Raw genomic sequence first — 11196 nt, forward strand, 5'->3', positions numbered from 1 at the left:
CCCTCACCTGGGGAGGTGGTGACCACAGGCCCAACTGTCCCTTTCTGAGGGACCGAAGGCTCCATATGTGCCACTTGGTGGCACTCCTGGAAGGTCCAGGCCGAGGGTACCAGGAGTGTGATAGTGACAAAGAAATCGGGAAGCACTCATGTTCGTGACTTCCGTGGACTCATTGTAGATCTGGGGCCTCAGCTTCCTCACATGAGCACCTCATAAATGGGGTGCAAGCCCTGGCCTTCCCTTCACAGTGCCCCTCGCTGTTGGACCCCACCGTTCTCAGGATGGTCGTGGTCTGTCTGTCTGTGGGTCTGCAGAGCAGGGGCTGGCATGAGGCTGTGAGAGACCCCAGGAGACACGCTTTACAGAAGGGCCATCGGCGGATGGTCAGAGGGCCTGGCAGGACCAGGGCTGCTAGAACCGAGGGAGTCAGAGTCTGGGCCTGGGCAGGGGGACACAGGAGGTGGGGCAGTGTGTCGCAGTGGGCACCGCACCCTGGCCGGATGGAGCGGAGGGCGTAGCCCAGAGGCCAGGGGCTGCGCGGGCGGGTGGGGGGTGCCCAGGACCCCGCCCCCGCGGGCCGCGCTGGGTCGCGCGTGGGCGCGGCGGGCGCCGATTGGCTGTTGGGCGCGCGGGCGGGGCGGGCGGCGGCGCGCGGAGGGCCGGTCACCCCGCAGCCGGGCCTCGGCCTCAACGCTCGTCACCGCGCCCCGCCCGCGCGCCCGCCGCCGCACATCCCCCGCCGGCGGCCACCATGAGCACAGGCCTGCGGTACAAGAGCAAGCTGGCGACTCCAGGTGAGCCCGGCGCTTCCCCGCGCGCCCGCGCGCGCCTTTGTCCCCGCCGCCCGCCCGCCTCTCACCGTGTCTCTCCGTCTCTCCCCCGCCCGCCGGCCCGGACCCGCCTGGACCCGGACCCCGACCGGACCCCCACCCTGACCCAGCAGAGGACAAGCAGGTACGTGCGCTCCGCCTCTTAGCCCGCTGGCTGTCACCCATTGTAGCGCCTACGCCTCAGGCGCCCAGGCGCGACCCCGCCCCCGCCAGCCATCACCCCGCCGTCACCCTGCCCTGTCGCGACAACCGATTGTCAGCCTGGGCAGTTCTGCCATGTTTGGGATCGCGAACCGGAGGAGTGGGTGCCAGGCCACGGGGACCTGGCCTCTGACTCTCACAGCAGGGGCATGCACCCCTCCCAAGAAGGGGGTGCCCGTCCCACTGGTCCAGCGCCAGCATCTCCATGTTGACCTGGCCTTAGGCCATGTGCTAAGGGTCCTGAGTGAGGCCCCTGGTTATGATAGGCCGCAGGCGAGGGGAGGGGTTTCTGTGTTCACCCACCAGCACAGGGACCCTGAGCAGCCCCACAAGGGAGCCCCTGCCCACCCCAGCTCACTCCTCTGTATCGTATGCCCCCTCGCCCCACACCCCAATTTGAATGGGCTGATCTGTGGCCAGGCCTCTTCCCCAGACTGGGAGCCCCCAGGACCTGGTCTGAGTCATCCCTGAGCCCAGCACTGGTCTTCCATCCTAGTGGGTACAAATAGGCTTGTGGCCACCCAAAGGGGCTGGCTTGGTCCCCACCCTCCAGGAATGCAGGACTCAACAGCAGGCTGGCCTGGGCACCCACTGTGAAACCCAGATGAAGTTAGGGTTAAACAGAGCTGGAGACCCCAAGAGTGGGGTGAGGATAGGTAACCAGGGGGGGCTGGTGGCTCTGGAGCAGCCCTGCTGGGGCCTCTTACTTGAGAACATCTGTGTTTGGGGGAGAAAAGGAGGGCTCAACTCTGGCACCAGTGTAGCCTTGGAAGCCGTGGTCAGGGATTGCAGTTCACCGGGTAGGTGCTGGGTGGAACCCCGAAGTCCTGGCCCAGGCTGAGGCAGGTGGGCCAGGTGCAGCCCGGCAGGTGGGGTGAGGGCCTGGAGTCACTGGCTGTCTGGTGCCAGTCTCCTGGCAGGGATGTGCCCCGCCCTGAGACACTCAGGCTTGTAGGGAGGGGCCCTGTCAACCTTACCCTGCCAGTGAGGGGCTCCCCAGGGAGCCCAGGCGGGGAACTGCCTCCCCATCACGAGCAGTCAGACAATGCCTGAGATGCAGGGACACATGCCGCCAGGCTATTGTTTGAAGGAGAGAAAGAGGGGAGGCCTGGGAGACCAGCCCCCACGGCTTCTCCTGGGCCTGTAGGCACTTGGAGTCATTGGGCTGGGCAGTTCTGCCCAGCACCACCCAGGGACCTGTCCTGCGGAGGTGTGAGCCTCTTTAAGCCTGTGTCTGCCCCCCGCCCCAGGTCAGCTAGGATCCAGCCTCTCCCATACTCTGCCCCTAGGAACTGAGGGAGAGGGCATCATGCAGGCAGAAGAGGAGCCCTGGGATCAGGGCCAGGGAAACCAGGTGTTTTGGGGCAGGATCCCGTGGGCCTGGGGGAGCATGTGTGGCTTCACTGTTACCAATGTTGGTGTTACTGAATGTAGCCTGTCCACACTCTGTGAAATGCAGTGTGACCCTCTGTGCTTCTGCCGCGCATTTCAGGCAGTGGGGAGTGTTCTGGTGGCTATGTGCCCCCTCCTCCAACCCCCACCCGGTGTCTGGCAGAGATGGGGCCTCTCTTGACTCTGGTGGCAGCTTCCAGAGCTGACGCTGGTGATTCTAAGAATGGAAATGCCTCGAGAGTCTCAGGCTCTGGTAGGAGGTGGGCGCAGCTGTGTCTAGGTCTCATGAAGCCCTGAAGGAAATTTGTTGTGCTTTGGAACCAGAGAAAAGGAGTGGCAGGGCCCCTTCCTGGTGACTCCCTAAGGGAGTCCACAGGCCCTGTCTGGGCACAGTTAGGTGATGGGGCAGAAGGGTTGGGAGCTGGGAGGAAGACTCTCACTCTCCTGAACTGTGCCTTACCAAAGGGGAAACTGAGTCAGTCAGTCTGGGAGCAACAAACTTCGTTAGATACCAGGCTGTGGAGTGCTAAGTCGCCCTCTTAGCCTGAGGCCCAGGTCCAGGTCTTTCTTCCTGGGGATGCCCTGTACCTGAGATGCCAGCCTTCTGGGTGGTGCTGAGGGCCATGTCCAAAGTGGTCCCATAAGTGGAGGTAGAGGGGGACTCAGCCCAGAGGCCCCCTGCAGGTCAGCATGACAGAGGGCTGGGGCTAGTGAGGAGGCGTTTTCAGAGCAAGGACTGGGGCCCTGGCTGGGAGAGCTGGGGGGTCCCTGTGGCTTCCTCCGGCTCTCCACACTCTCCTCTTAGATGAAAGGGTCTCCTGTTCCCAGCTGTGGGCCCACCCCTCCTCCCCAGGTGCCAGCGGCCTCCAGGCCCCACAATAGCACCACGAGCCTGGACAAGGGTACAGAGGCTCCTCCAACAGGGGTGGGTGGGGGAGAGCTGGGGGTGCTGCCTGTCCTTACCGACACACATAGTCCAGGGGGCACTTCTCTTCAACCCCAGCTTTGTTAGACCTCCTTTCCTGCCCAGCTGGCACTGGCTTGTTCAGATTCTGTTGGGGTACTGGAGGGGGTGATGAGGGTTTGTGGCTCAGAAGACCACTGTGGTCCTTGGGGTGGCCACAGGGGGGTGAGGGCTGAGCTGATGAGCTCTCCAGTCCCCATATGCCCAGTCCTGTGGGTCAGACCAGGCAGAGAAGCTCAGAGGGAGTGCCCGCGGGGAGAGGGCCCATTCCACACACCCAAATCTCTGTTGGCAAGGGCTGTCTAGGGACAGCTGTGGCAGCACATGGGTGGCAGTCAGGTTTGTAGAACGACATGCTGACTGCAGCTTCCAAAGTTCCGGAGCTACAGCTGGGTAGGTGGCTAGTGCTCTGGGCCCCTTCCTGCTGCAAGCCTCCTTGGGCCTGGGGTGGGGGTGGAGGCAGGTCCAGGCTGGGGAGGTGGGCCCTATCATCACCAGGTTCTCCTACATGTCCTGGGGACCACGCTGGTTAAGAATCCCCCAAGCATACACACACACACACACACACACACACACACACACACACAAAGGGGGAGGGGCAAGTCAGCCCCAAGCAGAGGGGAGGGGGCAGTGCTAGGAAGGGTGTGTCCGTAGGTAGTGGGGCGCCGTGACACTGCAGGCGGTTTTCCTGCAGAGACTGCGAGGCGAGCGGGGTACACGGGCTGGTCCCGCGTGGGTGCGCGTGGGGCACGGGAGCGGCCTCTGGCGCCCTCTAGCGGGCGGAAGCCACGCCGCAGCTATGGGGGGGCGGGACGCAGCCACCACAAACGCAGAGGATCCCCACCCCTCGAGTCCACGGGTGGGACCTGGCCTCCTCTCCCCCTTCTCCACCTCAGTTGTCCCGACGCCTGAATTGAGGTCGCAGGTCTGGGAGCTGAGCTCCCCGTACTCGCTGCGCCGCGTTATCCCTGCGCCTGTACTCGGTCGGCCCTGCCCTTCACGGCAGCTTTCCGGTGGCTCCGCCCGCGGCCCAATTTCCAGGCGACCGTTTCCCGGCGACAGCGCGGGCGGGGCGGTCTCTGCGCGGAGCCCCGCCTCTGGTTCTCGTGCGGAGCAGGGCCGGCTGTGGCTGCGACGCCGCGCGGCTCAGGGCGGGTCCGCAGAGGCAATGGGGATGGCTCGCGCGGCCTCCAGGGTCAGCGGCACCCCGGGTGGGCCACGTCCCTTCTCCCGGCCTCAGTTCCCGTGTCCCTAAAACGGGAGCGAGAACAGGGCTTCCAGGCAATACCGCGCCTAAGTCCCTGGAGAACGCCGGGCCCGTGTCGGCCTGACCCGGTCTGGGGTCCCAAGGCTCCGGCAGGGTCTGGGGGGTCGCTGCGATGGACTCTCTGGCAGCACCCCAGGACCGCCTGGTGGAGCAGCTGTTGTCACCGCGGACACAGGCCCAGAGGCGTCTCAAGGTGTGTGTGGAGAAGGGAGTGGAATGTGGGTCAGTGTGTGTGCGCCCGCTGGGGCCAGGCCCCAGGGCTCTGGGATGTGACAGGGGCTGGCAGGGCAAGGGTCCACAAGGGGTGGGCACCGGACCGGTCAGAGGGGGAGGCTCAGCACTGCTGTCTATAAATAGTCCCTGCTCCACCATTGCAGCAGCCAGCCACCCCCGCGGCTGGATGGGAGCCACATGGGGCCTCCCACCCCCTTGTACATTCAGGGAGGGGTGAGTATTGAGTCCTGGGCTTCTTCCCTCTATGAAGGGTGGAGAGAATGTTTGAAGGGGCTCGGTTTTGGTGTTCTCCAGCGAGGACACTGTCTGCTGTGGCCTGACATCTCCCCCTACACACACACACACACACACACACACACACCACAGTCTTGGGTCCCTGCGAATCCCCTCGCTGAAGCTGAAACAAGGGTGCCTTCATCAGCCACCCCCCAACCTGCCTTCCCACCTCCAGGCCTTTGCCCACAGGGCCTCACCCCCTTTCTTCTATTGGAACACCCCACTCTGGGAACTTGGTCCTCTGCTGCCGCCTTGCCTGAGCTTGGTAGGGAACAGAGCTTGGTAGGGAACAGAGCTTGGTAGGGAACACTGCCAAGGAGTCCCAGTGTACCCCCTGACCTTTCACACCCCTGCCCCCAGGATATCGACAAGCAGTACGTGGGCTTTGCCACGCTGCCCAACCAGGTGCATCGGAAGTCAGTGAAGAAGGGCTTCGATTTCACACTCATGGTGGCAGGTAAGTGGGCCAGACTTCCAGGTGGGGTGACTGGGGCCACTGGTTGGCCAGGCTGTCGTCGGGGCCTTGGACCTAACCCAACTCCTTCACTTTACCTGTGGACAGGTGAGTCAGGCTTGGGGAAGTCCACACTGGTCCACAGCCTTTTCCTGACCGACCTGTACAAGGACCGGAAGCTGCTCAGTGCTGAGGGTGAGTGGACCTGTCACTGTCCTAGCACTGGTTCACACTCTTCAAAGGGGTGCCCTTCCAGGTCCAGCCCCACTCCTCTCTCCTGACAGCATGGGTCTCCTGTTCAGGGATCAGGAGCTGTGGCCCAGACCACAGTCAGGCCTTTTGGCCAAAACACTAGGATGAATGAGAACAGGATTCTGGCTTCCCCCGGGGGGGGAGGGGTGAGGGTCAGAGAGGCCCCTCCAAGCCATGTCCCCTTCCCTGAAGAGCGCATCAGCCAGACGGTAGAGATTCTGAAGCACACAGTGGACATCGAGGAGAAGGGTGTCAAGTTGAAGCTCACCATTGTGGACACTCCGGGCTTCGGGGACGCCGTCAACAACTCTGAGTGGTGAGGAAGGCCTGGCTGAGAAATGGTCCCTCCCCAGGCTGACCCAGGCTTCCCCCGGGGCTGGCGGGCCACCTTCACAGCCTGGCCTCATGCGCCCCCTGCCCACAGCTGGAAGCCCATCACCGACTATGTGGACCAGCAGTTTGAGCAGTATTTCCGTGATGAGAGTGGTCTCAACCGCAAGAACATCCAAGACAACCGGGTGCATTGCTGCCTGTACTTCATCTCTCCGTTTGGCCATGGGTGCGTGACTGTCCTGGGGCCAGGGGCCACCCACCTCTATAAAGCCCCACCCATAACCCCATAGCCATCCCCTCCCTGACCGTCTCCGTACCCCACCGTCACCCCCACCAGCCCTTCACCAGCCTGGCTGCCCCCTGCAGGTTGCGACCAGTGGACGTGGGTTTCATGAAGGCTCTGCATGAGAAGGTGAATATCGTGCCCCTCATTGCCAAAGCTGACTGTCTGGTCCCTGGCGAGATCCGGAAGCTGAAGGAGCGGGTGAGCCTGTGGTGCAGTGGGGCCTGGCCCAGGACTTGGGCTGAGAGCTCCAGGTGTGCTGATCCCAGGTGCCAGCGCATCTGGCTCAAGGGACCTAGCTCGCCCTGAGTCTGATAGCCCTGCCCCACCACAGATACGGGAGGAGATTGACAAGTTCGGGATCCATGTGTATCAGTTCCCCGAGTGTGACTCAGACGAGGATGAGGACTTCAAGCAGCAGGATCGGGAACTAAAGGTCGGCATGCAGCCAGTGGGCAGGGAGGGGAGTGGAGGCCAGTTCCCTTGGGGGCCAGAGAAGGGCTGAGAGCCCAGGTCCCGCCTGGTGGGGGTAGGGGTCTTTAGTCTGGGCAGTAGAGCCCTTTTACCTAGCAAGAGAGGGCTAGGGTTTCCCATGTCTCTGCCTGGCTTGTGGATTTGGGCCCCGCGTGGTTAGTGAGTCATGGAGCACTTGCCAGGACCCAAAGCCACAGCTGCTGGCCAGGCCCCCACCCTGACCCAGCTCCTTAGTTTCCTTATGGGTCACCAGCAGAAAGGCCCAGCCAATGGCCACTGGGCTGTGCATGCCTTGGCTCCCAGAATTCTGTGCTCCAGAGGGTGAGTGTGGCTTTGGGTGCCCCAGCAGCTAGAGTAGTTATGACCAAGTCCAAGCCACGGAACAGGTGGCCACCACGCCAGGAGCAGGGTCAGGCAGTCCCTTGGTCCCAACCAAAGTCAGCAGGGACATCACTAAGAGGCATGGGCTCAGCCGGTCAGAGGCCCTAGGGTGTAAGTTGCACCAGCTCTGGCCTCAGCTGGCAGCAGAGAGGCCAAAGCTGGGGGTGGAGGGGTGGGCGGTGGGCGGGGTGATGCCAGTATCCATTTGGGAAGAGGTTGTTGATGGTGATGCTAGAGGGGCTGACCGGGCACTGAGTGCCCACGCCCCTCTCCAACCACGAACCCCGAACCCATACTAACTGGGTGTGAGCCCTTGCACCTGCCCATCCCCAGGAGAGTGCGCCCTTTGCGGTTATCGGCAGCAACACAGTGGTGGAGGCCAAGGGACAACGGGTCCGGGGGCGACTGTACCCCTGGGGCATTGTAGAGGGTAAGTCCAGGCGGTGCATGTGTGGGGGGTGGGGGGAAGACTTCCCTGGGCCAGCACCCCACCCACGGCCTGTTTCTCCCCACAGTGGAGAACCAGGCACACTGCGACTTCGTGAAGCTACGCAACATGCTCATCCGCACACACATGCATGACCTCAAGGACGTGACGTGTGACGTGCACTATGAGAACTACCGTGCACACTGCATCCAGCAGATGACCAGGTAAGCCACGCCGCCCACGCCAAACCTGGACCTGCACCTCGTGGCCCCAACCATGTTGCCATGACCTAGCCTGTTCCTGGCTGCCCACCTAGACTGGAACCTTGCCCCGGCCCCAAAATTGGCTTCCCTGTACCTTGTGTCCCCAGAGCCAGCCCAGAAATGTGGGAGCTCAGGAGACCAGCCTTGGTAGTGGCAGAGTCAGCTGAACCTCCCAGTAGCACTGTCCCTTTTGTCCACCCTGCAGCAAACTGACCCAGGACAGTCGCATGGAGAGCCCCATCCCCATCCTGCCACTGCCCACCCCTGATGCGGAGACGGAGAAGCTCATCAGAATGAAGGATGAGGAGGTTGGTGAGGCAGTGGGGGAGGAGCAGGGGCTGGAGCAGTGGGGACTGGGCCAGGCCCTCATCTAACTTCTCACCCCCTCTCCACCTCTCCATTATTCCTGCCCCCACCCCCAGCTGAGGCGCATGCAGGAGATGCTGCAGAAAATGAAGCAGCAGATGCAGGACCAGTGAGCCCAGCCCAGCCCCACACTGCCGTGGATATACTGCCCGTGTCCAGGCTGGCCCTGCCCAGCCCTGCACCTCGACCAGCCTGGACTCGACCCTGGATTCAGCTGGATCTCCACCAGGCCTGGACACAACCCCAATCCCAGAGTGGCCTAAACCCGGACCTTTCCCATCCTGACCTGGAGACTCGGGGTCACAGCCCCCAACCAACCCTAATTTATTCTCCGCATCAGCCCCTCCCCTCATTTGTATCTGCTTTCATGGGGCCTGGGCAACAGGCCCCCTCTAGCCTTGGGGGAGCAGGAGTTAGGTTGGGCTTCACTTTTGAGATCTCTCCCCTTCCAGAATGTCATAGCACTCAGATTCCAGGCCCTACTCAAGCAGGCGGGTAAACCAAGGCAGAATAGGGAGCAGATCCCCCGGGTCTCGGACCTATTCCCCCACCCCACTGCCACAGGGAGGATTTAGGAACCCTGTTCCCCTGCTCCCCCTGGAGCCCAGCGTATGCTGAGACCTCATTTTGTGTGAATGTGGGCCAGATCCTCTCTTCCCTCCTCACCCAGTGTAGCTCAGCGGGGAGCTAGGTTTGCAGAAGCACTTAGCATCGCTCCAGACCCAAGGAAGCCAGCTGGCTGCAGGGAAGGGTGGCCGGGGCTGGGGCTCCTGTGATAACCTATGCCCCGCCCTCATGGCTGTGGCCTGCTAGGGCTCCAAAAGCAGTGGGTGGTGGGCCATCCCTGGCAACCCCCGTGCCTCGTCTGCGTTCCCCGCCTGTCGCTGGAGGTCCCTTCTTCCCAGCTGCACTGTTACCCTGGGTTCCCCAGCCCTTGCCCACCCCCCACCCTTCCACCGGCATGAACCTTTCCCCACGACCCATTCTCCAGTTTTGTTCAGTTTTGAATGCCTTGAGTCCTGTCCTGGTGACAGAACAATGTTGGTAAACGTCGCAGCGGGTGTCCAACTGCTCCTTGCAGAGTGAGTGGGGGCGGAAAAGCGGGCATTCCGGGCCTTGGTGATAGCGCTCTATCTGTGGCCGCAGCGCCTGTCCCGACAACCTTGGGGTTATTTCTGGAGGGGCGGCTGCTCTGTGGTGGGTGCACGCGGAGCGCCGCAGCCTGGTGAGAGCGGAGGCCTTATCGCCTCGTTCTCTGGCAAACGCCTCCCTCTCCAGAGCAAGCCGGGCGGTCATTCTCTCGCCATGGCCTTCGGTGAGTCTGGTGGCGGGCCAAGCCCCGCTCCCTAAACAGTTGGGCTGGGAGACGCTCCCGTCGTTTTCGCTGCAGTGGAAGAGATTTAGGTCAGACTTAGAGGGGACTTGAAGCCAGTACGCGAGGTGGTCGGGGTGGCGAGGTTTGCATACAAGGGGGTGGGGGCGCGGGCCTGCAGGACTGGAGCCAGGCTCGGCACTCCGGGTGCTGAGGGACCCCCACCCAGGTTCCCTGCAGGTCGCCCGGCTCACCGCGGCGCTTCCCTTTACAGAGCCGCGCGGGGCGCTAAGCCTGTTGCTCCTGCTGCTCGCGCCGCTGAGCCGCCCGGCCGCGGGCTGCCCCGCGCCGTGTAGCTGCGCCGGGACGCGAGTGGATTGCGGGCGCCGCGGTCTGACGTGGGCCTCGCTGCCTGCCGCCTTCCCACCCGACACGACCGAACTGGTGCTGACGGGCAACAACCTGACGGCGTTGCCACCGGGGCTGCTGGATGCGCTTCCCGTGCTGCGCGCCGCGCATCTAGGCGCCAACCCCTGGCGCTGTGACTGCCGCCTGGTGCCGCTGCGCGCCTGGCTGGCGGGCCGCCCGGAGCGCGCGCTCTACCGCGACCTGCGCTGCGCAGCGCCCCTCGCGCTTCGAGGCCGCGTGCTGTCCTACCTGGCAGAGGAAGAGCTGCGCGCCGCCTGCGCGCCTGGCGCGCTCTGCTGGGGGGCGCTGGCGGCACAGCTTGTGCTGCTCGGCCTCGGGCTGCTGCACGCACTGCTGCTGGCCCTGCTGCTGTGCCGCCTGCGGAGGCTGCGAGCCAGCGCCCGCGCCGCGCACCGCTCGTCGCTGACCGCCCCGCTGGTGGCGGAACTGGCCGGAGCCAGTGAGTCCTGAGAGGAGCGGACTGGCGTTGAGCGACGCGGGCCTGCCAGCTCGACAGGACCCTGCCCTGAGGAATCTTTGCCCTAAACTGCACTCGCTCTTTTCTGTCCAGGCCCCGTCTCCCAGGCCCGCCCCCCCCCCTGCAGGCCCCGGTCCATGGGAGCCCGGCTGCTGCACGCCCACCCCTAGCGCAGCAAGCCCACGCTCTGGAAGCTTAGGCAGGTCCAGGAGCCCAACTTCAGCCCAGACCCTGCGCCCCCCCAACTCCAGTGAAGAATAAACCCCTTCTCCCAATCTGACCTGTCTCTATGCCCTCCACCTGGGAACCCTCTTCCCCAAACCACAGAAAAAATCCGGAGAGGTGGTTCAAGGGGACACATCATCACATCTTCATGCACCCCAAATAATCGCCAAACAAACGAGGTCAGTGAGTAAACATCTTAGCCACTGACTTTCACATAAGTTCAAGTAGGAAGGCAGAGAAAAATCCAAACAGTGAGACACTATAGGATAGTGAGGGACACGGGAGAGTAAGGACACTGGGGACAGTGAGGACTCTATGGGGAGACAGAGGACACTTTGGACAGTGAGGATTCTGGGGACAGTGAAGACTGGACAGT

General features: G+C 63.2%; 2 protein-coding genes across 4 annotated transcripts; both read left to right on the plus strand.

The window, feature by feature from the left end:
• The first annotated feature begins 661 nt into the window (after positions 1–661).
• Positions 662–9450, plus strand: SEPTIN5 (septin 5). 3 transcript variants are annotated; one of them, XM_081037762.1, is made up of 12 exons: positions 662–794; positions 941–954; positions 5525–5621; positions 5727–5813; positions 6063–6186; positions 6295–6429; positions 6570–6687; positions 6821–6922; positions 7675–7771; positions 7857–7992; positions 8237–8339; positions 8454–9450. In XM_081037762.1, exons 1-12 carry the CDS (start codon positions 752–754, stop codon positions 8508–8510), a joined length of 1113 nt encoding a protein of 370 aa, XP_080893888.1. In that variant the 5' UTR covers positions 662–751; the 3' UTR covers positions 8511–9450. The 3 variants fall into 3 exon arrangements, with proteins under 3 accessions (XP_080893888.1, XP_080893886.1, XP_080893887.1); XM_081037760.1 differs by having other exon boundaries at positions 662–793; positions 889–954; XM_081037761.1 differs by lacking the exons at positions 662–794; positions 941–954 and adding an exon at positions 4197–4847.
• Positions 9436–10737, plus strand: GP1BB (glycoprotein Ib platelet subunit beta; the record flags this gene model as incomplete). The annotated part of the gene is made up of 3 exons (XM_081037810.1): positions 9436–9479; positions 9544–9712; positions 9830–10737. 3 exons carry the CDS (start codon positions 9436–9438, stop codon positions 10586–10588), a joined length of 972 nt encoding a protein of 323 aa, XP_080893936.1. The 3' UTR covers positions 10589–10737.
• Between the last annotated feature and the right edge of the window lie 459 nt (positions 10738–11196).

The sequence above is a fragment of the Rhinolophus hipposideros genome (assembly GCF_964194185.1).
Source record: "Rhinolophus hipposideros genome assembly, chromosome: 24".
Taxonomy (NCBI): domain Eukaryota; kingdom Metazoa; phylum Chordata; class Mammalia; order Chiroptera; family Rhinolophidae; genus Rhinolophus; species Rhinolophus hipposideros.

Excerpts from the sequence above, each read along its gene's own strand:
- SEPTIN5 (XM_081037760.1), top strand. The coding sequence starts at position 752 with ATGAGCACAGGCCTGCGGTACAAGAGCAAGCTGGCGACTCCA. Across the intron at positions 794-888 it reads AGAGCAAGCTGGCGACTCCA|GGCCCGGACCCGCCTGGACC; the intron begins GGTGAGCCCGGC and ends CCCCCGCCCGCC. Across the intron at positions 7,993-8,236 it reads TGCATCCAGCAGATGACCAG|CAAACTGACCCAGGACAGTC; the intron begins GTAAGCCACGCC and ends TCCACCCTGCAG.